The 26,527-nt window shown below is 44.8% G+C and overlaps 2 protein-coding genes, 1 long non-coding RNA gene and 1 pseudogene across 8 annotated transcripts in view; 2 read left to right on the top strand and 2 right to left on the bottom strand.

The window, feature by feature from the left end:
* The window catches only part of ABCC2 (ATP binding cassette subfamily C member 2), a 62,405-nt gene extending 54,381 nt beyond the window's left edge, over positions 1 to 8,024 (top strand). Inside the window, exons 32-33 of one of the 2 annotated variants that reach the window (XM_044752702.2) lie at positions 1,762 to 1,956; positions 2,648 to 8,024. In XM_044752702.2, the coding sequence (XP_044608637.2) occupies positions 1,762 to 1,956; positions 2,648 to 2,777 (325 nt within the window). In that variant the 3' untranslated portion in view covers positions 2,778 to 8,024. The remainder of the gene's footprint in view (positions 1 to 1,761; positions 1,957 to 2,647) is intronic. The other variant, XM_070485410.1, reaches the window with a different exon arrangement.
* Positions 7,337 to 8,206, bottom strand: LOC123290248 (calponin-3 pseudogene; annotated as a pseudogene).
* A 3,306-nt stretch (positions 8,207 to 11,512) lies between these two features.
* DNMBP (dynamin binding protein) overlaps positions 11,513 to 26,527 on the bottom strand; it is a 96,400-nt gene continuing 81,385 nt past the window's right edge. For all 5 annotated transcript variants that reach the window (XM_070485399.1, XM_014865647.3, XM_044752692.2 and 2 more), the window contains 7 exons: positions 25,519 to 25,623; positions 21,024 to 21,152; positions 19,537 to 19,869; positions 18,979 to 19,158; positions 17,239 to 17,437; positions 14,650 to 15,197; positions 11,513 to 13,131 (listed from right to left, as the gene is read on the bottom strand). In XM_070485399.1, the coding sequence (XP_070341500.1) occupies positions 12,946 to 13,131; positions 14,650 to 15,197; positions 17,239 to 17,437; positions 18,979 to 19,158; positions 19,537 to 19,869; positions 21,024 to 21,152; positions 25,519 to 25,623 (1,680 nt within the window). In that variant the 3' untranslated portion in view covers positions 11,513 to 12,945. The remainder of the gene's footprint in view (positions 13,132 to 14,649; positions 15,198 to 17,238; positions 17,438 to 18,978; positions 19,159 to 19,536; positions 19,870 to 21,023; positions 21,153 to 25,518; positions 25,624 to 26,527) is intronic.
* Positions 15,255 to 21,925, top strand: LOC139040275 (uncharacterized). The gene is made up of 3 exons (XR_011494451.1): positions 15,255 to 15,595; positions 17,306 to 17,730; positions 21,724 to 21,925. It is a non-coding gene; the product is annotated as an uncharacterized lncRNA (long non-coding RNA).

The raw sequence follows: 26,527 nt of genomic DNA, 5'->3' as shown, positions 1-26,527 counted from the left end.
CCTGGGAGCTTGTTAGAAATGCAGAATCACAGGCTCTAGACCTACTAATCAGAATCTGCAGTTCAGCAAGATTCCCAGGTGATTTGTGTGCATATTACAGCTTGAGAAACACTACCTAGAGTACTGATTCTTAACTAGGCCACACCTAGAATCACTTAGGAAATTTAAAAAAAAAATCCCAATGCCCAGGCTGCACTCCAGACCATTTGAATCAGGGGCCCAGGTGATTCTTCAGTGGGTAGCCCTGAGGAACACTTGTAAGCCTCAATATAGAACACCATCATGTTTGTTTTCCCTCAGCAACAGATCTAGGCAGTAGCAAAAGTTAAGTAGGTCTTTAGGCCTGTGGAAAAGACCAAACATTCAGTCATCAAACATGTATTGAGCACTTACTATATGCCAGGCACTGGAGATACAAAGAGAGATGACATGGACACAACCCAGACCTCCTAGCACTTACTGCATAATGGAGAAGAGAGACCTTGTGCAAGTAAATGCTGTGCAGTAAAATGCTGCAGACATGTGGGGCCACGTGGGATCCTCTGGCAGGATGTGACGGGGGCCTTAACACTTCTGGTTTGTAAGAACAAAAGTCACACCCTCCTTCTCTGTCCACAAGTGGAGACACTTAAATGGCATTCCTGATGCCTTGATTTCAGACCTGGTTTGGGGTGTTGAAGCTTAATCTGATGAGCTGTCAGAGACTGGAGATCAGTCAGCTTGGAGAGAGAGTCAGCAGCTGAGAGCCCAACTGGTGCCTCAGCCGCAGCCTGTTACTGTGAGGCCCAGCTGAACCAGGCAGGAGTTTGGTACAAGTTAAGTAAATAGTTTTGCTGTGTCTCCCCTCTTATATTACAGAGAAAAACCAGAAGTTCATCTTGGGTGACTTCTCATCTCCTGCAGAAATTTTCTTACAGAGAATTACAGAACTTTAGTCTGGCTACCCCCTGTTTAATATGTTCCTTAATGGCCACAGCAGGAAAGAGTAATTAGTGAATTCCTGAATATTTCCTCCACATCATTTCCCAAAGCTTCTTTATACAAGTAAGAGGTCCAGCCTTCATTACTGGCTTTTAGCAAATTAAAGCGATTTGCATTTAACAAGCTTATTCGAATTCCACGTACATTGCATCTCACACCAAGACATCGTGTTCATTAGATAACTCTTTCTAATCAAAGCAGAAGTCCTTGAACAAATAATTAGCCTTGAGTCTAGAATTACACATTAAAATAATGGATAGATTTGCTAAGGCCACTGAGAAATGCCACTGGGGCATTCTGGTGCGGTGTCACCCTATATTAACGGTGTCAAGTCAAATACTGCTGACATGAAATTGGTGGCATCCATTTTATTTTGGAATTGTTGTTCATGTGCTGGGATATCACTATAGCCAAATGCAAAGCACTATTTCTGGGCTAGTGTTTTCCAAACTTGTTAAACGTGAAAATTGCCTGGAGTGCCTATTAAAAATACATGTTCCTAGGCTCCTCCCTATTCTGAGTGAGTAGGGTGGGGCCCAGAAATACAAATGTTTAAATTAAGTACCTGTGGTAGGTCGTCTAATTAATTGGGAAAGTTTGGAAAACACTGCCCATGGCAACAATGAACAGGTATTGGATGAAGCTGAAGCATTCTGGTGGAATTTAGGAGTGGGGTTTGAGAGTCTGATCTGGAACATGAAAACTGACTCCCCCCACCCGCAGCCCGGGTTATTCCTTGGTCCTTAGGGGCTAATGCTTGCTTTCTTCCATTGGCTGCAGCACAGGGCAGAGGCAGCTACTGTGCCTGGCCAGGGCTCTGCTTCGGAAATCCAAGATTCTGATCATGGATGAGGCCACTGCTGCCGTGGATCTAGAGACAGATCAACTCATCCAGACGACCATCCAAAATGAGTTCTCCCACTGCACGGCCATCACCATTGCCCACAGGCTGCACACCATCATGGACAGTGACAAGTAAGTGGAGGGTGGTGGCAGAGCTTGATGGACAAGGCCTAACCCTTGGTCAACAGTAATAGCATCAGCCATGAGATATCTTACAGCAGAAGGTTTAACCACCATCATTTTACTGATGAAGAAATGAAGGCCTAGAGATTTCAAGTAATTTGCCCAAAATTATACATTAAGCTAATGAAAGCCAACAGGCTTAAGGGAACTGTCTTGAGGGTAAATTGGAAACTGTAACTATTAACCGAGTATGGGGAGGTGGAGGCCCAAGCCATGAGCAGCAGGTGTTGACCACAGACCTTCCCAACTAAGCTGGGTCTCAGCTGCTGCCCCCGTAAACAGCAGCTTTCTGTTCCTTCCAACCCTGCTATATTACAGTCAAAATGAGGGTAACATCAATAATCTTAGAAACCATTTAGAAAGGATAGGCTCCCTTAAATAATGTGTCTTTGAAAAAAAGAAAGCACTTATGTAAATAAACTCAGACTGCATATGTTCTCCTCCTACTTGATTCTCTTGTTCAACATTACGTCTGAAATCCACCCGTGTTGATGCAGACAGCCACGGTTCATTCATTCTCCCTGCTTTGTAGCCTTGGATGAGTGAATATACTATGTATACTAAGTAGACCTGGTTTTTCTTATAAATGCCAAGATTTGAGATGCTGCTGTCTAAGACCTTTCTTTCTTCCGTGTTTCAGGATAATGGTCCTAGATAACGGGAGGATTGTAGAGTATGGCAGCCCTGAAGAACTGCTGAAAAACTCCGGCCCCTTTTATCTTATGGCCAAAGAAGCTGGAATTGAACATACGAACAGCACCTCATTCTGACAGCAGGTCCCATGGGTTAGAGAAGGACTAGAAGGATCATTCGTCATTTAATTTTACTTTTTTGTGGAGTATATCATACACACAGAAGTGTGTGTAAAATATACATTTTAAAGAAGGATCATCAGCGAACACCCACGTACCCACTACCCGGGTTAGGGAAGGAGTATAACCAGCTACATCGGACCCCCTGAGGATCCCAGTTTGATCAGACCCCCTTGCTACCCACCCCCCAAGAGAGAACCACTACCCTGAATTTCCTGATCATATCTCCTTGCTTCTCATTTTAGTTTTACCACTTTGTATGTATCCTTAAACAATGTGTACATTTTTAAAGTTACGTAAATGGCCTGACTCACTGCATGGATTCTTCTATGATTTTTGTTCATTACTATTTTTTGACACTCATCCATGTTGATGCACGTAGTGATGTCAGTTCATTCTCACTGCTCTGGAGTCTGGCAGTGTGTGAATACACCAGTGTATCCATTTTCATGTTGGTCAGCAGTAGGATTATTTCTAGAGGGTTTTTTCCCTATTATGAACAATACTGCTGTGAACATTCTGGTTTATAACTCCTGAGATATACGTATGAGTTGCTTTAGGATATAAACGTCGGAATAGGGGATACGTACAGGTTTACATGCATATACTAGGTAATGCCAATCTGGTAATGCCAATTTAAAACATTTTGGTCAATCTGCTAAGTATGAGTTGGTATCTCATTGAGATTTTAATGTATGGTTCCCTGGTTACAGTTTTGGTTTCGCTATGAGGATTCTGCTGCTACTTGTTCATGGTGCTTTGTTTCCTTGTATGCCTTTGGAATTTTTACTGTAAGCTGCTCACTCTCCTTAGCATTTTATCTATGGACAAGTTGAACCTGAGCTCTCCTAAGTTGAATTGTGAAAGCTTCTGCCTGTCACCTGCAGGCATTGCCAATTTGAATTAAATTCTCTACTAAGGGGTTTCGAACCCTACAGTTAGTGTGACTTCAGCCCACAGTCCTGCACAAGAGCCAACTCGTGGTTTACAAATTCTCAAGGGAGATTCGTCCCCTTGCCCTAGCATCAGGTTGGAGATAGACATGTTGCCCTGTTGACTCCTTCTGCATTGGGGGGTTTATTCCTCAATTACCTGGGTACTGCAGGGATAGCCCAGTCAGGCCCAGGTTTATCAAAGGGTCTCCTGTTAGGGTCTCCATCTAGGCAGGCCTTGGCTTCATCTCTTGCTTCGGCATCCTGTATTGTCAACAAAGGTCAAGGTCTCCATGTTTCAGAAGTCATCCTAAGCTTTGACGCTTCTTTACCTGCATGGTTTTTTGTGTCACATTATTTTGGGTTCAGCATATTCCTCTTGCATTTCAGTGATGCAATTATAAAAGATTTTTCTTTATTCATCATTTTAGCTATTGGTTGAGTGAGATGCTCAGAGACTTAAACTTCCCAAAGGAAGGGGATAAACAGCTGCAAGCCTGGCTGAGGAAGAGACTTGTTTCCTCCTGTTTGCTCTGTTCCCATCAGCATCACTCTAGCGATGTTTCTCTGTGGCAGCAGTTTATCCAAGTAGCAGCACTGAGTTCATTTCGCACTTTCTCCAGGCCTCCCAGAACCAGTGTCATTGTGCCCCTCAGAGAACCAGCACCAGCTGAGCAGCGCCCCCTTGAGAAGTCTGGGTTTCAGCTCTAAGGCACCCCCTCCTAAATTTTAGCAATACCAACCTCTGTCCTTTGTTCTCACGGCCCTCACGGCGATGGTTGCTTCTTGCACTTGCTAGCTCCCTGATACTTGTTTTCCTTTGGCCCTTTCTTCAATGCCTACTTCACAATTCTTTATATTATTCTCTGTTAAAATAACCTATGGTTTCTGTCTCCTGACTAACCCAACTGGTAAAGCCCTTGGGGATAATCCAGTTAAAGTCTCTCATTTTTCAGATAAGCACCAGTCTGAGAAAGGATATATGATATCCAAAGTCAAAACATGAGTGTTTCTGGCAGAGCCAGGACCAGAAACCAATTTCCTGATTTGGCCCAATGATTTCTTCTTTTTTCTATAATGAGAGGGGTTTTTGATTTACCTACTGCTGTGGATGCAGATGAAGAGAAGGGAAGCTTCATTCTTTTCTCAGTAGTGATGACTAAGACGTCCAGTGAAGGTGGTGGAACCAGAACCAGCCTGCATCCAAAACGTTGGTGGTGGCTCCTCCCACTGCAGATCTTTTGTTGGCCCGGGCTCCGGGTGACCCAACCCCACTTAGAGACCACTGATGACATGGTTGCTTTTCCCACTGTCCTTCCTGAATTTCCCCTTGTCTGTCCTTGAAGCAGTAAGATGTTCCTGTCTTGGTCCTTCACATTCACCCCATAGTTTCTCTGTTTTCTCCATAATTGATTTCCTGCATTCTTCTGGTTTCAACTTCTACCCATATGATTCTCATTTCTAGCCCCTCCCTCTCCTTCAGTTTTGAGATTCATATATTCAGCTGCCTATGGCTATTACCTCCTGGATATCCTTCAGCCTGCTCACACTCAACTCACCCTCCTTTAACAGAATCTTCTACTCCCTCCACTCAAAATAAAAGACTTTTCCCATCATTCAGGTTCTCATCACATCTAACCTGTACTAGTGGCACAGGAATCCCTGCTTCCAGGATTTTCTCAAATGTATCCACCCGCGGCTGCCGGTGTGATCAAGTGTGCAAAACTGACCGGGTTACTCTTCTGCTTGAGCCCTTCATTCACTGGCACTCCAGAGGAAAGTCACGATTCCTTAGTATGAATAACAAAGCTCCCCAAGATCTGGTCCGACCTCATTTCTTCTAACTCCCATATCTCACGTTAAGCTCCAGCAACATGAACATGCTTTGAGATTCACACACACACAGCACCTTCTGGTTCTGGCCTTGTGCTTGCCTCTTCCCCTCTGCTTGGAATACCCTGGCTACCTCCGACTATTAGGACTCCACTACAAGCTTGTCTTCTCCTGACTCCCTCTCCTCTCAGACCCCCGAGGTAGCTTCCGTGATGTAGTGCATTTTCAGTCTTTGGGGAAACTCAGTGTCTGAACCTTAGTTCTATGTTGGGGATTTCCCCACCTTAAGATTCTCGGTGGGAGACCAGGATGCAGCCATGTGACTAGGTTCCATTCATCGGATACTTACACTAGCACCAGATTTTTATTCAGTCGCTGGTGACACAAAGCAGCAGGGAAATCTGTTCTGGCAGGGGTGACAACAGTGGTGACGGTCACAGCTATTGTCCAGAGGGAGCAGTGGTGCTGGTTCTAGCAGCAGGGCCCACGGATATTGTGGTGTGGTAGAGCATCACTCCTGACTTCAAGGACGCCAGTCTGGCTTTCTTACCCTCTCAGAGTGTCGGGGAACTACCTACTATCATTTGAGAACTTCCTCTCTGCTTAACTTTACCAGAGTTGGGGACTATTGTTTACAAATAAAAATACTCCCCAGCACATCTAACTTAGTATTACTGGATTTATCACTTTGTTGGCTAACTTTCTGTGTAGGTCTCCCTCTCTCAGCTGTGAGCCTGTTGAAAACAGGAACTGCTTACTCATTTTTATATCTCCAGTGGCTAGAATATAGCAGGTACTCACATTTTTTTTAATGTTCAAAGAATATTTATAAAAAAATAAAATGGGAAAATTGTATGCCAAGAATGCAGTGATAGGTTTGAAGAAAACAAAGAAACTCCACATTGATACACTGGCACAGACTGGAAGAATAAATGTACCTATCAAATGTCAATTTTTTTGCAGGCTAGTTTTGTATAAGTCCCTTTAGAAACACCCTCTGAAGAAATTTGTCCCTTTTAGGTAATAAGCTGAGAATACATTCAATCACAGACGCACACAGACCATGATTTTATTTAAAAATTAGCAAACAATATTGTACAAACATTGACATTTAATTTCTAAAGTGCTGAAAGAGATTCAGTTAGCAAAGACTATATTCAATTATAAGTATGGATTTAGTCTTCCACATAGACACTAAACTGTTTTGTTTTATTTTGGTGAGGAAGATTGGTCCTGAGCTAACATCTGTTGACAGTCTTCCTTTTTTTTTTCCTCCCCAAAGCCCCAGTACATAGGTGTATATCCTAGTTGTGAGCCCTTCTAGCTCCTCTGTGTGGGATGCTGCCACATCATGGCTCCATGAGCAGCGTTCTGGTCCACATCCAGGATCTGAAGCAGCAAACCCCGGGCCACCCAAGTGGAGGGCGCAAACCTACCACCACAGCAGCAAGCCGGCCTTGACACTAAACTGTTTTTAAAAAAGCTTCACATAGTTTGAAGATACTAAATAAAAGATTGTAAAAATGTATACAAGGATGGCTGTAAGAAGCACTCCATTTTCATAGTATTCCTTTTTACTTCAAGTAATTGGAGAGTGCAAGTAATTACACTGTAGAATTTAACTATTACAGTGTAAAAAGCAACTCCTTAGAGAAGTAGGAAAAAAAGCAGCAGTTCTATTAGGTAAAATGGGCATAGAGTTTCAGGAAGGAAAGAAAAATTACTTAAGACTAGTTTGGTTCTTACTGAATTTCAAAAATGGGCTAATACAGAGCTCCTTTCTTCAACTCTAACAATCAAGGCCTTGGTCCCATATTGGTAATCTGTTGGATAGTCCCCTTCGTTCTCACCATGACAGCTATCTGGCTATTCTGCCAGATTACTGTCACTGATTTCAGATCCACTTGTCCTGTTCCTTGGCTTCCACTGTGAATGACAGGCTCTACCAGAGGAGCAATCTGGGACATTTACGTGCTGCTTAAGCCCATAGCCACCCATTCCTCTCTAAGAAATGACTTTGTTGGTATCCATCCAGAGACTGTCGAGTTGTCCACTGGTTTACCTCTGGACATGGATGTCTCTCCCCACACCTGGTGCTAACACCCTCGCTGCTGGCTCTCCAGTTAGTGGGTACCAATCTGCTGGGAAAGTGTGATCTGGTTTGTGAGGATCTGCATTCTGGCATCATGAAGATAGCTCCTAGTCCCATAAATACTTGCCTGGCTCATACAGTTATTAGTTCCAATCTGGAAGCCAATTACCTTTTGGCTAGCTTTTCATTTTCCTTCATCAAAAGGTCTAGTTTTTCTGCATACTTGACTTCAGTGTTAATGGTTGACCAGAATCCTCCTGTTTTAGCCAGACCTAGAGCAGTGTATGGCTGAAGGGCCAAATCTGGCCTGCTGTCTGTTTTTGTAAATAAAAGTTTTGTTGCAACACAGTCATGCTCACTTATTTCTGTATTATTTTTGCCTGCTTTTGTGTTACAATGACGGAGTTGAGGAGTTGGGACAGACTGTATGGCTTGCAAAGCCTAAAATATGTACTATCTGGCCATTTACAGAAAAGTTTTGCTGACCCCTGCTCTGGAATCACCAGCGTAGTGGTCTGGATCGTTTCCATTCTCAAAAAGACAATTTGCCTCGAAAACATCATGTGTGTTCACACCTGTGGTAGATAGAATAATGGTCCCCAAAGATGTCCACGTTTGGTCCTCAAAACCTGTGAGGATTTACTATACATAGCAAAAGGGACTTTGCAGATGTGATTAAGGATATTGAGATGGAGCGATTATCCAGGTGGGCCCAATGTAATCACAAGAATCCTTGTCACGAGGGTCAGAGTTAGCATGAAGACCATGGAGTGATGGAAACAAAGACATGTGAAGACACCATGCTGCTGATTCAGAAGACAGAGGAAGGGGCCACAAGCCAAGGAATCAGGCAGCTTCTAGAAGCTGGAAAAGGCAAGGAAACAGATTCTCCCCGAGTATCCAAAGGAACCAGTGCTACTGACAACTTGACTTTAGCCCAGTGAAATGCTTTGAACTTCTGACCGCCAGAACTGTAAGACAATAAACTTGTGTTGTTTTAGGTCATAGATTTGTGGTAATTTGTTACAGGAGCAAAAGGAGACTAATACAATACTGTAAGCCCAACTAGCTCTGATCAAATGGCCAATATTCTCCAACTGAAGTCAGTTTAACGACAATTCATTGATCTTCAATGAATCTCAGTCTAGTTGAACCCATGGAGGATCATGGCATCTTTTAAGCCCAGCTAAAAGTGGCTTTCAGTGCTCATGCCTGTCACCTCTTCTATCAAATTGCAAAGATGTTATTCAGCTTGATCATATTTGGAGGAAATCTATTCTTGATCTCAGCTGAGAGGCTGTAGGAAGGTCCCTGGTTAAAGCGAGTCATGGTGACTCCAACCAGAAGGGGAGGCCGTGACAGATGGGGAGTCTCTCACTTTCAGCTTCCCCGATTCTGGACCTGAGGAGTGGCTGCCACGGGAAAGGCTTAGAGCTTGACTCCCCTTGGTGTCCCAGAAGATGCCTAGGCATGGCGGTGCACAGGCAGTGCCTGTGACATGGTCCTGCTGAGTCTGCAGACCCTCTGGTCTGCTGCGGGTCCCCTGTGCCTGCATGCTCCCCGTAAACGTTTCCTAAATGAACGAACACATTGCTGCTGCCCTACCCAGAGTGCTCCCTCCCTCTCACCACCGCTCCACCACAACTTACCTCTGGGAAAGCGGTGTCTGCTCCTTTCTCCTTGAGGGTCACCTCTGAGGGGTGGTAGGGAATGGATAACCCTACATAGCTTGCAAAGTCTGCAATTTCTTGTGGAAAATTCCCTTCTTCATACATGCAAAACACTAATGTCGATCTTCACTAACAATTGCAAGAAACTTCCAGTGGGCTGGGTGGAATAAAGCAGGAGCTCAGACTGGAGACCATCCCTGCTCTGAGGCACCGTCTGCCACACCCAGCAAAGGCGAAATAGAGAAAACTTCTGCAATATGATGCACTAATACGTGGCAGAGTTTAAAATCCTGAAGTGGTGTTTGGTGACCAGACAGAGGATTTACAATGACGTATATAAATCTCGAGGTTTCTTGGTCCTCAAGCCTACGGTTCTGCAAGTGAAACACAATTCAGAGCACAACTGCGTTCTTCTAGGGCCTGTTTATTGCTGACCCTGAAACAAAACCCACACAAACAGTCTCAACCTCACAATTAAAACAGGGTGACGCCAAATTCAACCTTTATTAAAACCACGTACTTCTAGAGCTCACAGTGCACAAAAATTTGCAGGCATCATCTTATTTCTCACAATAATCCTGAATTAGCCAGAAATCTATACTTCATAGATGACGACAGATTCCCAGCCCTCCTGTTCTCCTAGGACTCTTGGAGGAAGGCACAACCAAAGAGCTACTTCCAGACAGGAAAGGGAGAAAACTCATGAGAGGAAGCAACCAGGAAAGCCGGATTTGGAAAATTCTTCAATAACATTTCCTCCTGTTGTGTCTGAAACATCTGACACCCTTTTCCTTCCTTGGTTTTTCTAACTCCTGATAGTAGAAAGTTCCATCATAAAAACCTGCCTGTACAGATGCTCCTCAAACTTTCATGTGCACACAAATCAGCTGGGACCTTGAGTCAGTCGGCCTGGGGTAGGGCCTGCACGTCCAGCAAGCTCCCATGTTACAAGGAGGGCGATGCCGCTGGTCTGGAGACCACATTTGAAGCAGCAAGACCCAGCAGACGTCTAGTGTTTAAAACAAAACTTGCCTTCTTTTCCTAAACTCGCTCCCATCCCCATGAAATCCCTTTCGCCAGTGACTCCAGCATTTCTTCAATTTCATATTATTTATAGGATGCTGTTGCTTTTTTCCATTCTCAAGTAATCTTATGCCCAAATCAGTTAACTCTTTTCCAGTAATTTTCTTGCCTTTGATCTGTCCTTCCTCCAAACCATCCTGTTACCATTTAACCTTCCTCAAACAGGCAGTCCAGTTCAGGACCTACAGGAGCTCCTTTCTACCTAACTCATCACATCCAAATTCCTTGACTTGGACCTCAAGGCCCTCCAATTTGTTTACTCTGTCAGGCAATGTCCTAGCACTTTCCACGTATTAACTCATTCAATCCTTACAGCAAGCCATGAGGTGGAGAGTGCTGCCATCTCTACTGTAGATGAGGAAGCTGAAGCTAAACCCAGGTTAGTTAAGTTGCCAAGGTCACAAAGCTCTTAAGGGTCTGGATCCAGAACAAGATGGAAAGACTTGGCTAGAGAGCCCGAGGCTTGAGTTTAAATTCAGGATCCATCAAAAACTTGATGTATGACTTGGGCAAGTCACTGGACCCCATTTTCTTGTCCATAAAATGAAAGAGTTGGTGCCTAGCTGACCTGTTTCTTTCCCAGAGTGAACAGTCTATCTATTCACTCACAGTTTCTATTTCTTCATATCAGGTGCTTGTTTCACTGTTACCCACAGTGTCCTCAGTGCCACCTCGGCCAGTGCTCCTGCTGCTTCTCCCCCTCCCACCCCCGAGCTTGGCCAACTGCTACCGTGTGACCTTGTTAGTTAATCGCTAGTGCATCAGTTTCCACGTCTGGAACAGCAGGAAAATACTTACCTCTTAGGGATTCCAGCTCAGACATTCCAGCTCTGCTGTTCTGCTACAATTTTGTAATACGAAATGGCTCAAAATGAAGAGGCCTGCAGCAGGCACATCTTTTGAAAATACAGTAATTCTGCTGAAATCATATTTGACAAAATGAATTCTGACCTGAATTTATTCAGTTAGCTTCTCCCATCTCCCGGAATCTGGGCATCACTGAATTGTCAAGAAGGTACCCCCAGAAACAGGAGAAGGAGGTTCAGGCTAAACGTGGAGGTAAGTTAAGAAAACATACTCATGGCCCTTAGAAATGCTTTTATTTATAAAATAACTACTTAAATATAAACATCTCTAATTATAAACAGTATTCACAAGAGACTTGCATTGCTGCCTTCTGACCGACGCGCAGACACACAGGGGCTCAGGAGTCCACAGGTGTCTCCTGATTCATCAGGATTTTAAGGCTGAAGGTGCAGCTGGAGGAGCAGGAGCTGTAAGGTTGTTCTTAATTCCCTTTCTTCAGACAAAATTCATAGTTTCCTGCTCCAAGGTAGGCTTCCTATCTGGGGCAGACCTTAAGAATGAAAGCCCTGCTCAGGTAGAACCTGCAGGGGGAGATTCTTAGTGTGAGGATGAGCAGGTATCCCCCCTGAGGCCGGAGGGAGGTACGGTCAGGCACTTTAGAATCTGTTTGGCTTCGACTACGCTCTGTCTCAGAAGCATGGAGCTTGGTGTGAAACAGAAAATGCTTATTTCCAAGTCTGGGATCAGCGACTTCTGGGACTGCTCACCCTCACTCAAATTTCTGCATCTGTGGATGGCAGTGTGCTTGGAAAAGGGGAGAGGCATCCGGTCCTCCATCAGGCTGCACTGGTTTCAGCTCTTTGCTGAACGAATCCTTTTAATGGAATGGCTGGAGCTCTGATCCTGTTCTAGGAAAATCGGTCAGTCACTGAGCTGCAGGAGAGAGGGCCAGGAGACAGGAGGATGCCCAGACTGTCAGGGTGGTGGAGATGGCTGCACCTAACAGGGAAGAGTCAGATGAAGGTTGAAGGAAAATAAAGACCATAAATGCTTTCTAAAAGGAGAGAGAAAGCAGTTGAATTTTGTGTAACCAATCTGGAAATGCAGTGAAATAAGAAAAAGATTACAGATGGCAGTGCTTTAGGGGCTTTTAGAAATTAGGGATGGGTGTGTGTGTATGTTTGCTGGACACTGAAGCTTCAATGTGAAACACCAGATTTGGTACAGTCTCAACAAACTCCTTGCCACACGCAGAGGCACAGCCTAAAGGGCTCCCAGAGGATTCTCTTCAACCAAGTCAGTTTCTGGTCAGCTGACTGTGGAGCATGGGGCCACCCCAAACTCGGTGCTGGACAACCAATGCCAACATCTTCTAACACTATAGCACAGCTTCGAGCTTATATAAGATACTGTTCTTCTGATTGGAAATTTCACATTTCCAAAGGCTGACCCCAGACTTGGCCCCTCTTCTCATGGTCACTGAATCATTTGCAAGCCAAAGGATCCATTTCAAATTCTAAAAATTCTAGTGAGCATCAAGGTTGACAACCCAACGGAGGAGAACAAGACATCTCGTGCCTCACTGTGGCATGGTTAAGCAACACTGACAGGACCTATGTCTCTGGGGCAGGTGCCCTCTCGGTGGACCACCAGAACCCTTCAGCAGAAGGAAGTGAAGGCAGCAAGGTTGAGGGGGAGGCAGGACAGGTTCAGGTGTACTCAGCTTTGCGGATATAATTGGATGGAACATAGCCCTTCTTCCCATTAACTTCAGCTAACCACCACTCCGTATTTCCCATAACATCTTTAAACTCCAGGATCTTGAGTCTCTGATTGGCTGACACACTCAGCTCATTTGGGTTCCGTGCCTTGAAGGAATAGACAGCAAAATAGACCTGTGTGAGAGAGACAATGAATTAGGAAATGGGAAACTGCTGGAGCAGGAGAACTGTCCAACAGAACTTCTTGAGAGGATGGGGATGGTCTCTATCTGCATCATCCAATGTGGCAGCCCCCAGCCACACGTGGCTATTGAGCACTTGAAAAGTGGCTAGTGAGACAGAGGAACTTAATTTTCATTTTATTTAATTTTAACTAACTTAAATAGCCAGATATGGCTGGTGCTACCATAATGGATAGGGCAGAGTCAAAGAAAACCAAAATTTACATCTTTTTACTCTTTCAGAGTTGCCTTAAGGAGTGGAAGAAGGAAGCTTCAGTCAATATGGACGGTAGATGAGATACAAGGATATCCTTCCATACCCCAAACACAGAAATTCTGAATTTCAAAAACTTAAAAAAATATACAACTAACCTCAAAGCAAGAAAGGATAATCTCTAGGTGCCAATAACTAAGATATAACGCAAAGCAAGGATGGTGCTCCATGATCAGAGGAAGCCATGAGGGCCAGGGGGCACGAGGATGAACACACACCCGAAGGCCGGGGTTTTAGGACCTGGTCAGGGGCAGGAGTTAATGAGGCCAGAACTGAGCTTTCTGCACAGTCAGACTCTAAGAAAGGGCCATTTCCTCCCTCAACACGTCGAGAAAAACTGTCCACTGGGGGGTCCAGAATGTCTGGACTGGGGATGTCTGTGCTGGGCAGTGGGTAGTAACAGATTCACCAGAGAGAAACAGGCACACACCACGCTCATCAGCAGCCCTGAGGAATGTGGTATCGGAAGGTCTGGGCTGAGAAACTTGTGTGAAAACCGGTCTTTCAGAATCTGGAGCTTGGCAGAGGCAAACACCTCCACAACCCAGGACATGACTGAGTCTCTCAACAAAGGCCACCCCTGGTGAAGATGAGCTCACAGACAAAGGTTACAAAGCACACGGACGCTCACGGCTGCAGGCGAGCAAAGGCCCCAAGCGGTGAGCGAGGCGTTTCTCAGCTGTGCATCCGAAAGTGGCTTTAACACATGGAGGTTTCAAATGTTCAGGATACAAAGGCTATTTCAGCTTCCCAAGACAAGAACAAGCCATTACAAAAAGAATAGGAGATACCAAAACAGAGCCAGAATTTTATTTCTAAATTCTAGAAATAAAAATATGGTTTTTGAATAAAAAACTAAATAATGGGTTAAACAGCAGACTTCATACAACTGAGGAATTAGTGAAGTGGAAGACAGGAAAAAGTTTTCATTATAACACCTTGTCAATGCGCCAGGATGCAGCAGAAGGGGCCCAGAAAGAGCCAGTGAAGAGTCGGCCACGGAGGGCACTCAGGTGCTGAGCTGCTCGCTCTTATGGCACTGAGTTTCCAGGTGTGCTTTACAAAATTTGTCTGTGAGCTCCTCTCCAGGGCCCCCAAGCCCCAGGCAAGCCTCTGACTCGTCCCCTCCAAGAGGAGCATCATCCGACCCACAACACACTGGCCACCTGTTCCTCAGGGTGACCAGGCAGCACTCACCTGGTTCCCTTCCGCCTCACTGCTTTCCAGCTCTTCGTTTTTGTTTTCCAGAGACTGAGCTGTCCTTGCACATCCTTTTACGGGGTCCTTACCCTGCCCGTTTCGCCCTGGCGTGGAGTAACCGACCATTTCTGGGGGCCTGGAGTTTCGGCAGCTCCTCAGGGTGGGGGCGGGCTGGCTTACGTCTCGGGCCCCATCCGCAGAGTCCCAGGGCCTCAGCTGGGCGGGGAAGTCTGGGTCTGAAGGGCATCTGCAAGGACTGCTCTCTGAACTACCTAGGTGTAAGGAGGCACTGAGAGCTCCTTGGTCAAATTCCTTCAGTGAAGATGTGTCTTGAGGCTGTTTCTGGCAAGGCCCTGAGGTAAAGGACACAGCCATGCTGCTGGGGTTGAAGGTCAAGGTGCTGTTGCTGTTCTGCCGTGGGAACCTGGGGGAGGAGCCGCTGTGCTCTGACTCGGTGGAGGAGTGGCTGCCCACAGAGACGTCGGAGTGGCTGCGGCGGGCGTTGTAGGGCTTCAGGAAGGAGCTGTACACGAAGCCTTTGGTAACTGCGGGAAGGAAGCACAGACAGGAAGAGCCTTCAGTAGGAGGAAGAGGGAGGGAGGGAGGGAGGAGGGAATCTACAGAGAAGAAACAATGGTTTAAAAGAAAGTCGATAGTGAGAGACGCAAAGTGAAATGCTAGTGACAGAGCAGATTAAACATTCACTCCCAGGACACGATGTGGGTGGGCAGAGAGGAAACACTGTGGCTACGTGCTGGCTCATTCTCGTTACAACCTCAGAGGAGATGAGCGATAAGGAGGCCTCGTGGTGAATCCAGAGGACGGGAATAAAAATGACCACATGCTGGAGAAGGAGCACATGAAGAAAACGCAACGGGAAATCTAGATCATGGAACCCAAGGACAAGGGAAGACTTCACTCAGGATGTGTGCAAACACGCCAGGTGGGTAAAGGGGGCTTTAAACCGTCCTCATCGCGCCACAGCGGCTCAGACACACCTCCCTGTCCCCTTCCCCTCCCGTAACACTCGAATCTCCGCCTGTAGTTTAGGAATGCGATGGAAATACTATGAGGATCGTCTAAAGTGGGAAGCTGCTTGTATCAGTTAGAACATACACCGTAACACAGGGCATCGTGCGTTCACTTTAATAAACTGCCTAAGATGATGACAGAGAGGGCCCCCGGCCAAAACTTTACATAACCTTACATTAGGGATTGAGAGTCCTAATGCACAGCAATATTTTTTATAATATTAAGAAAGAAATATCTGTCAAGGGAGGGACCCAGAGAATGTTAACGACCTCCATGCAGGCAAGCGCCATCTCTGTCTTGATCTTCGATGTGTTTCCTGTACCTAAAAAAATGCTGGCCTGCGTTTGTTATATCTGCTGCTGATGGGGAGGGGTCCCCTGGGCAGATGGCGAGGGGTGAGGGTCTACCAGCTGATCCTAATACTGTGGGCTTCTTGCTACCAACGTTACTTGTCAGGATGGGAAGAGAAAGACCCCAGGGCGGAAGAGCTCTTGAGCAGCCTGGACTCTGCAGGAGGTCCTCGAGGAACCCGTCAGCGCCTCTCACCTGCCCATCACCCTGGGAGGCTCCATCCTTCTCCTTCCTTTCCCACTTCCAATCTTTATTATTTTGGGTAAACAGAAGTAAGGGGAGGAGAGAAACACCCAGAAAATACTTTTAAAGAAATGGAGAAATGTTAAAATTTTCAGTTTTGGGCGGTGTGAACATAGATGTTTATTGTACAGGCCTGTCATCCTATCTAAAACACGGAGGGCCAGATGCGTTTTGGAATTCAGATTTTTTGTACTTTGGAAAGGTAAGCAAGTACACGCACTATATACTTCATAGCATCGCAGCAGGGTGTGGGTCAACAGCCCAGAGTCAAACCCACTAATGCGTCTGTAGCAAAACCTCTGGCCATTCACACCAGAGGATGAGGGATGAGCAGAAACAGTCTCCCATTACTTTGCTCATTTTGCCACCAAATCAATTCAGATCAGGGCAGGTTTGGCAAAGGAGTTTCGAAACAAAACCTTTGTTTTCCAGAGCTTTTCGAATGTTGGAATTGTGGAAAACGGATTATGGATCAGTATTATTCTCTGTGCTTCCCTTTCAATTCTGTGCCCCTCCCTTCACTGCCAGGAAAAAAAAAAATTGGAGCATTTTTGAAGTCGTTCCCTAAATAGCAAACAAAAAACCCTTTCTTACAGATTTTACATTCCCACACTCACAAAACCCATCTACAGCAGCTAGAAGAGGGCAGCTGGCTTGTGGTTCTCTCAGGATAGGCTGACAGGGCACGGGACCCACGAGGCGGCCCCCTGCCTGCACAGCTGAAAAACATGGCGAAATCTTGCAAGAGACGCAATGGAATCTCCTCTGGAATTTGTAAAAACAAAAACAAAACCAAACACAGGTTTTATCTCAGTAATGACAGTCTCTAGAGATGGATGGAACTTTTAAGGTTATTTTTCCCTTTAATCAAAGACTCTCGTATTTTTTTCTGGCCTAGATAGGATGCAGGCACTTTTCCCTCCTTTAGAGTTACAGTAATCTGACGGTTAACAGTCTGACCTCCATTGTCGATGAGCCAGCGGCTCTGACTGCCCATGGGGTCCTTCTTTTTGATCACGCCCACCAGGTCGCCCTCCAGAAGTGAGACGTCCAACTCCTGAGCAGCGTTGAAGTTCCGTTCCGCCTGGTAGAGTTTCTCAGGGGGATACCTCGCCAGGAGGGAGGCACGGAGCTCCTCCGACTGCAGCATGTAACTTGGCTGAAAGGCAACAGGAGAGAGACAGTCAGCAAGAACCTCCCTGGCCGTTATCCCAGCAGCCATACTCTGTCCCGACACAGCCAGAGCCCCAGAAATGGGGGCAACGCCAGCCAGCCTCTGGCTCCTCCCAACAGGTGTTTCTGTGCCTGAGTCAGTCCACGTGGCTGGGTGAAAATCCTCATCTCTTAGGTCATGTTTTGCTGGCTTTGTAGCTATTAACAAAATTTAACAAACACCTAGTTATCCTGTGACAAAAAAATGTAATTCAAGTGCCACCTAAAGAATCAAAATATGTAAGTATCATTACCAGGTCTTCTGCTATCTCGCTATACGAACCTCAACAACTGCGATTTTCCTTACCTTGACTTCCCAGTTTATAAAAACAAACAATATTCATAAAAATAAGAAAAAGTACAAGTAATAATGAATTTGATTCTCTTTCAAAGTAATATATATTAACAAACATAGGATTATAAGAGGCAAAATATTGTAAGCAAAGACGAGTCAGCAGCCTTTTAGATTACGACCCCATATAATCTGGTGTATCTTACTCTACTTTTCAAAATATGGAGGAATTGAGTTAAAAAAAAATGTAACTCCAGGTAAAAAAGCAGTCAGCCATGAACTGTTCGGCAGTGTAGCAGACAATTATCTTTCCTAATGCATGATCAAAAATAGGACTTTAGTATACTCTCAAATCAGCTCCCTTAATTGATCAAAGTATTAATATTAATCCTTTACTAATTCCTTTCACTGTATAGACTAAGATCCAAGAATGCTTTTCAGAGGGCATTTAAAAAATTTTTTTTTTTGAGGAAGATTAGCCCTGAGCTAACTACTGCCAATCCTCCTCTTTTTGCTGAGGAAGACTGGCCCTGAGCTAACATCCATGCCCATCTTCCTCTACTTTATACGTGGGACGCCTACCACAGCATGGCTTTCGCCAAGCGGTGCCACGTCTGCACCCAGGATCCGAACCAGCGAACCCTGGGCCGCCGAGAAGCGGAAAGTGTGAACTTAACCGCTGCGCCACCAGGCTGGCCCCTCAGAGGGCATTTTGAAGTACATATCAAGTGTGGGAAAACTAGAGGCAGTCACTATCCAGTACCAGTAGGCATACTAATGCTCGGTGAATGAATGAGTGAGCCCATGACAGATGAGAACTCAATAACCTTTATTCTCTATTATAAAATACTTAAACTCCTATTAAATTGCTAATCTGTACAGACAGAGCTGGGTCTGTCAATATTAATAATAATATCAATGATGTTGATAGCTTACTTGAATACTGCTTACTATGTGCCAGGCAATTTCCAAGTGCTTTACACTGATTAACTCATTTAAACCTCACAATAACTCCATGATGTGGATATACCTATTACGTGTTTTAAAGATGAGGAAAACAAGGCACAGAGGGGAAGTGACTTTCTCAAGGACACACAGTGAGAAGTGCCAGAACCGGGATCTCAACCCAGGCCATCTAGCGGCAGAGTTCAGTCTTAACCCCGAGGCCGTACGACCTACTCTCGTCCTCTACTCACCATGCCCAGGAGCAGCTTTCGGGCAGACTGGCGGTCCACAGTTTTCCTCTCAAACGGCCTCTTGGTGGCCGGAAGGGACTCTGGGAAGAAGGTGAAAACCTGGAGCTGCTGCAGGACTCTGCTGTGCTCTTCATGGAAGATGGCGATGAGGTTGCCCTCCCTGCCGGCGGCTTTAAGTAACTGGAGCCCGTGGGAAGAGCAGAGAGAGAGGAAAGAAGAGAGCTCGCATGAGATGCCGGGACCGACAGAGTCTCGTTACAACCACCAGAAGCTGCAGTTCACTCCGTGAGTGCCCAACACCTCAGCCTGACGCCAGGGACAAAGCTCCCCGAGGGGCGGCTCTTCTGGGGACCGCTCAGCAGGGGGAGGACCTAAGTTTAAAAGCCCCAGGGGTCACAGCACCACCCAAGGGATCAGGAATTCCAATTCCTGACAGGCTTGACCTAATGACATTTCATCTCTCTGGTTTGAACAATTTCTCGAATGACCCTACTGTGCATTCCCAGAAAAATACCAGAACTTCAGAGACGACTTCTCCACAGGGCCTACGGGACTCACTGAAAGCAGCGGCTTTAACTGCTCCAGAGCCTGGCGCACGAAGTCGCAGTGGGCCTCCGCGTAGCCGTGGATGCAGTTGGTGAAGAGGCCCTGAGCGAACTGGTGGAACTTGGGCAGCTCGTCCAGCAGCTGGGCGTTCAGGGCCTCGTAGTTGTTCCGGGCCGACTGCAGCTCCTCCAGAGTCTTCTTGTCCTTCAACTTCTCTGCCCGCTCCGTGCAGTTATAGAAGTCCAGCAGCTTGTCGAAGCGTTTCTGCACCAGCTTGTGGGGCCCTGTAAACATGCTCAGCAACTGGGTGAGGGGAGAGATGACAAGCCGCTCTGTCCTCTCCTTCTGTAGGGACGAGAAAGGCACGTTGCTCAGTTGGTCATTTTCCCATATTCGTTACTCTCAAAATAGTCTTCAGAGTGATTTTTTGTGTTCTCTACCACCTGCTTTGCTCCTAGTGCACAAGCTAACCCCATGCAGAGCCAACAGCGTTGTCCTTATCCATCACCAGTGTATGCACATATTCCACAAAACTTCTCCATTCGCAACTTTTCACTCAACAAATCTGCACACACCAAAGAGTTTGCAAAATACGCTAATCCCACCTTAGCTCCATAGTTGAAAACAAATGCTCAATTACACACATTAATGTGTTTTCATTATAACCCAGATGTGACACTGTCAGTATCACTTCTTATGTGTGTGTGTCTATATATAGCTTGAATTTCACTTAAGATTTGGTTGTTACATAAATCTAGGGTAGTGAAACTTCTGCACGTCCATCATACCTCTTTCAATCATAACTACTTGCTAATATCTGTTTTCACTTTTCAAAGGATTTTTCTCTTTAATTCTTTCTAGGGGGATAGACATGGAGGGCGCGGTATTGACACATAAAGAACATACATCGGTACTCGGTAAATTATTTTTAATAAGATCCTACTACAATTCCCTAAGGGTGCATGTTTCCTTCAGCCTCAGGCCATCCAGGGATCTCCCGAGACTGTCAAACCCCACCCAGTTCTCCCGGCATCAAGCAATCTCATACATATCTAACCAGAATTTCCCAATCAATTGGGCCTTTAGTGCTTTCTTTATAAGGTGGTTCGTACCATCTCACAGATCTATTTACTAACCTAACTATTCCTAAATTTTCCTTTTTAAGTTATTACTCCTATAGTTGTTTTCTTTTGATCAGAGTAATTCGATCGGAGTGATGGCAGATTAAATTTCCTAGTTTTACACTGTCCCCTGAAACAAGGCTGATCAGAAGCTGTAAAAAATCTGTTTGAATAGACACAGGTCGCACCTGTCCTTTTGACCGACTCAAAGTCACATTCTGAACATAAGACCCTGATACGAATCTAGTTGGAGGACGAGCAGGACTCCGGCCAGGGAGCACGTCTCTGTGGAACTAATCCTTCCATGAGCTGGATGTGAGAGAGAAGGCCGGGAAGAGGGCCGACCCATGAAAAGCAGGTTCAAGAAAGGTGACTTACGAAGTTTGTGAAGAGCTGGTCGCTGATGTAGCGATGCACCTTCTCGAACTGTTCCAGGTCTTTGTGTCCCTTCTCCATGCACACGTCCCACATGCTCACTGCAGCCACCACTTTCACACATGCCGATTCCTGGAGCCAGTTAGAAACAAACACGGTAAGCTCCAAGAGAACTTCCTAGCCTTCACCCTTCAGCTGAGAAAGCAGTCTGGAACAAAAGGTCCCATAATTAAAATCTTCTCTCTAGTGTATTTCAGCTTTGAAACAAGTATATTCTCATACACTATCATTCATGGGGTGCAGAGAAAAGTCTAAGACTTTTAATTATTGGAAAACTGGTGAGGCCTTTTATCCTCTCTTTAGTATTTTCCTATGTCCCTTAATTCATCAAAAAGTAAATGATCAGGGGCTGGCCCCGTGGCCAAGTGGTTAAGTTTGCGCGCTCCGCTGCAGGCGGCCCAGTGTTTCGTTGATTCGAATCCTGGGCGCGGACATGGCATTGCTCATCAAACCACGCTGAGGCAGCGTCCCACATGCCACAACTAGAAGGACCCACAACAAAGAATATACAACTATGTACTGGGGGGCTTTGGGGAGAAAAAGGAAAAAAAAAATCTTAAAAAAAAAAAAGTAAATTATCAAACTAGAGCCAAGATGATTCCTACAGGATGAGGACAACGAACAATGACCTCTCCTTCTCCAGGTCTTGGCTTATGCTGGCACCTTCTCAAAGACAGCTGCCCACTGCCCTGTGCGTAGTACAGCCCTGCTTCCAGAAGCCCGAATCTGGCACTCCTGACGGCTGACCTGCTTCTTCCTCTGTCACTGCAAAACATACCTTCTAAGAGACAATATAATTTATGGTTTATTGTCTCCTATGCCCACAATAAAATGTAAGCTCCGTGAAGGCAGTGATTTTTGTCTGTTTTGTTCACTGACTCACTTACCATTTGCTGAAAAAAATAACGGAATGCAGAGGAAACTCCTCCTGACTGATCCCGATGGTTTTTTAAAATTTTTTGCTGAGGAAGATTTGCCCTGAGCATTAGTAATATTTGTTGCCAACCCTCCTCTTTTTTTTTCGCTTGAGGAAGACCAGCCCTGAGCTAACGTCTGTGTCAATCCTCCTCTATTTTGTGTGTGGGTCACCACCGTGGCATGGCCAGTGAGTGGAGTAGGTCTGTGCCTGGGATTTGAACCAATGAAGCTGAAGTGGAGCATGTGGAATTTTAACCACTCAGCCACGGGGCCGGATCCCTGACAGTTTTTAAATCCCAGGCTGGTTTTCTTTGGCTACTTGGAACAATGCTGGGTTTTCGTTGTCTTTAGTTTAAGTTTAGGGAATGCCTATTGTTTTGATATTAACCCAAACAAAATCTAAAGGTGCTAAAAACTCCATTAATATTATTTCAAGGGTAAACAAAGTCCCTAAGCCCAAAACATCAGTGCCTCATACATCGGTTTGAGATTTGATTTTATGACATTTTTAGACCTGTTGCCTTTAAGTCCCATATCTGTACATAGAGATAAAGCCAGTTGGAAGGACAAATTGGGGAATCTTCCTGATTCCTCCCAAGTGGGAGAACTAATGTGAAACATGGTGTCCTCTTGTACCCTGTTAAAGAAATGTTGTAAAGTCCCAGATGTCAGTCCACACGCCAACATGGATACCAATTGAGGCAGTCAGCGTCCCTCAGCTGTATTCTTGCTGACCCTCTCTCTACCAGTCCATCTACCTAATTCTATTATTTGGCAGGGTTTTTCATTTTTTTATGTCAGTGATGAAACCGTTCAACATTTGCTTTCTTAATTTCCACTGTTAGCATCAGAACAAAACTGACCTGCCCGTCAAAAGGCTGTCAATGCTACATATGTCCCACCTTAAAATGCTATCACTCACTGCTATGGAGATGAGCCTTGTAACAGCTGGGGGCTCGGGTGTATACTTCCTACATCTGAAAACATGGGGAGAAAACAGCCAACAGGGAGGTATCAAGATTAAAGGAATTGTAGGGGAAAGACCTAAAACAAGGGAACATACTTGGGAGTTGTCTCAATATTGTTTTTGTTAAATCTCTCACTTTAAGCCAGTGTGCTCCTGAAAGGTTTTGTAAACCCTAATTTTTACCGAAATGCATTTTTAAAACACAAAGGAGAGAGTTTGCTATTTAAAAGAAATGTAGGGGGCAATTCAAATTAGTGGGGACTACTCAACAGATGATGATGACAACTGGATAACTGGTTGGGGGAAAAAAAAAAGTTGGATCCACACCTCAAACTTTATATATTAAAGTAAATTCCACCTAGATCAACAACTTTAACATTAAAAAAACTGAAACTATAAAAGTATTGAGAGGCCAGCCCCGTGGCCAAGTGGTTGAGTTCACGTGCTCTGCTGCAGCAGCCCAGGGTTTCGCTGGTTCAGATCCTGGGCACGGACATGGCACCACTCGTCAAGCCACGCTGAGGCGGCATCCCACATGCCACAACTAGAAGGACCCACAGCTAAAACATGCAACTATGTACCGGGGGGCTTTGGGGAGAAAAAAGGAAAAATAAAATCTTTAAAAAGAAATGTATTGAAACATGGGAGATATTTATTTTATTATCTTGGAATAGATAAGACCTTTTAAAGTATGACACAGAACTAAGAAGCTATAAGAGAAAAGTTCAATTAGACTACACAAAAATAAAACTTTTCTACATGAAAAAACATTTTAAGCAAACTCAAAAGTCAACAAACTAGGGGTGGGTGAGTGGGATATTTGTAAACCTTCATCTCAGACAAAGGGCTGTTGTCTCCAACAGTTACAGAGGTACCACAAATCAATAAGAAAAAGACCAACGAATCAATAAATAAGTGCCCAAAATATAGAAAACTCACAGAAAAAGAAATGTAATGACTTAAACACATGAAAATATCCTCAACTTCCTTCATAATATAAGAAACGCAAATTTAAACCATACTAAAGAGCATTTTTTACCTATCTTGCAGACAAAGATAAGACATCTTGATTTTGATAACACTGTGTGAGCAAGGGACGGGGAACTCACTCCATACGCTGCTCATGGGAGTTTTCACCGGTAGGACATCTATGAAATTTAACATCTATCAAAATTTACACTTTCACATGATTTGGTTCAGAAAATCCAGTACTCTGGCCTTCAGATATCCTCACATAGATGAGAAAATGATGTATCTACATGGATATTCCTTGTGCCAATGTTTCTAATCTTTTGCAACTATAAACAATTAAATGTCCATCAACAGGGAATTAGATATATTATGGCGCATCCATACAGTTAAATACTGTGCAGTTGTAAAAAAGAACATGGCAGCTGTGTGCATGCACGTAAGGAATGACTTCCAAAATGCTACTAAGTGCAAAACCCAAGATGCTCAGCAGTGTATCTCACACTCTCTCTCTCTCTCACACACACACACACACACACACACACACACCTCTCTGATAGGAGAGAAGATTCTGATCAATGGTGACTGCCTCTTCAGATGACCAGGAGACAGGAGTAAGAGGAACAATTATTTTTACTTATCCCTTTGGCACCTTTTGAATTTTGTACCATTTTACTTAGATAAAAAAAATAACAATAAAAATAAATGATTTTTTAAAAAGCAAAGGATCTCTTCTAAAGAAATTATTTTTTGTTTCATAGGATGAGATCATGATGTGTGAGGTAATCTTAAACCCTCTCCTATCACTCAAGAGAGAAATCACAGACATGACCAGAAAGGAGATCAGTCCTGGTTGTGACTTCATGAAGGAAACATGGCCCGGGGCAGTGAAGACCTGGGCCCACCCCGTCTCCTGAACTCCTCCAGCTCTCCTGACTTGTTCACTGTCCTTAGAGGCCTTGTGGATAGCAACTAACTGAGTTGGAAATAATATTCTTATTAGAAAGCACTCCTCCACAGGAACCACTCTCTTATGATTTGATCTTCAAAATGATTTTGACAGGGGCTGGTCTGGTAGAGTAGTGGTTAAGTTCATGCTCTCCACTTCGGCAGCCTGGGGTTCGTGGGTTCTGATCCTGGGTGCAGGCCGCATACCACTCATCAAGCCATGCAGAGGCAGAGTCTCACATACAATGTGGAGGACGACTGGCACAGATATTGCTCAGGGCCAATCTTCCTCACAAAAAAAAAATGATTTTGACAAAATGACCTGTGACAAGTGCTTCTTATATTATTGGATAGAGGAGACAGCAAAAAATAAGGTGGCAGGGAAAAAAAAGAGTGATGAAGATTAAAAGAGAGGGAGGAAAGAGCGAGGCCACTTTAAAATTAATATAACAGTGCTGATCTTCTAAATGTTATTTAACTTTTAAATAACCTGTAGGAATCCCAATAAAAAGAACGTCATGGCATAATGGTCATCTGAGTCTGGATTATTCAACACTCATTAACGATATGCTGGATGAACCAGAAAGCGGACAGAATTACCCCGCGTGACTCAACTAGAGCGACGTCTTTGCTCACCCGGATATGCTGGAGGTAGAGAGACAGGTCTCGGATAAAAGATTTGATCAATCTTTCTTGCATCCGGAAGTTCTTTTCTGTTTCTTCAAATGCTTCATCTTTTATCTGGTCAAAAGAAACAAAAAAGTTGTTTATATCTAACAAAATAAACAAGTGCTGTTAGTAGATTTGAACTCTCCCTCAATCTATCTTACGGGCAAAAGTACTTTTCTTAAAAATATCTTTTGTTCAAATTTTCATTTTTTGCTGAGGAAGATTGCCCCTGAGCTAACATCTGTGCCAATCTTCTTCTGCTCTATACGTGGGACACCGCCACAGTGTGGACTGACGAGTGGTGTGCAGCTCCGAGCCTGAGATCAGAAGCCTTGAATCCTGGGGTGCCAAAGTGGAGTGTGCAAACTTAACCACTATGCCACTAGGCCCGGCCCCCTTTTGTTTAAATTTTAACCTTTGCTACGTCCCTGAATCATACTGAATTGAATTTAAACAGCCCTTTGTGGCTTTGAAAGATCAGCAAAATACATACAGGCCCTCCCGCCTTCACACCTTACTGCCTTACTGCCTCTGCTCCTGATGGAAACCCTGTGCTCTGGCCAGGCTGCCCCCTTCACTGTTCCCAGTGCCCGCACTGTTGTTGACCCCGGTGCCTTCGCTCATCCTGTTACTTGGCCTGGTATGCCCTCCCCTCTCCCTGTGCCAAACCTGCCTCTTTAAGGCTCAGATTCAATCTCTCACCGACACAAAGCTCACTTTCACTGAGTCCGTTTTCTTAAGGCTACAGCGTTCAGAGAAAAAAACACCAAAACCTAGAGACTGGTTCTTTTTTTAGCTGGTACTCTCCACTAATCGTACTGTGTAGACGTGACATAGTGGAATGAAGTCTGGAGACCTCAGATCTACTCTCAGCACTGTCGATAAACCACTTTTCAAATCACTCAACTTCTTACACGTCACATTTTTGTATTTGTGACAGATGGTGTTGAACTCCAGTAATCTCTTCAATCCCTTC

This window comes from Equus asinus, chromosome 2 (genome assembly GCF_041296235.1).
Source record: "Equus asinus isolate D_3611 breed Donkey chromosome 2, EquAss-T2T_v2, whole genome shotgun sequence".
NCBI classification, from domain to species: Eukaryota; Metazoa; Chordata; class Mammalia; order Perissodactyla; family Equidae; genus Equus; species Equus asinus.
This window is presented reverse-complemented; position numbering and strand designations above follow the sequence as displayed.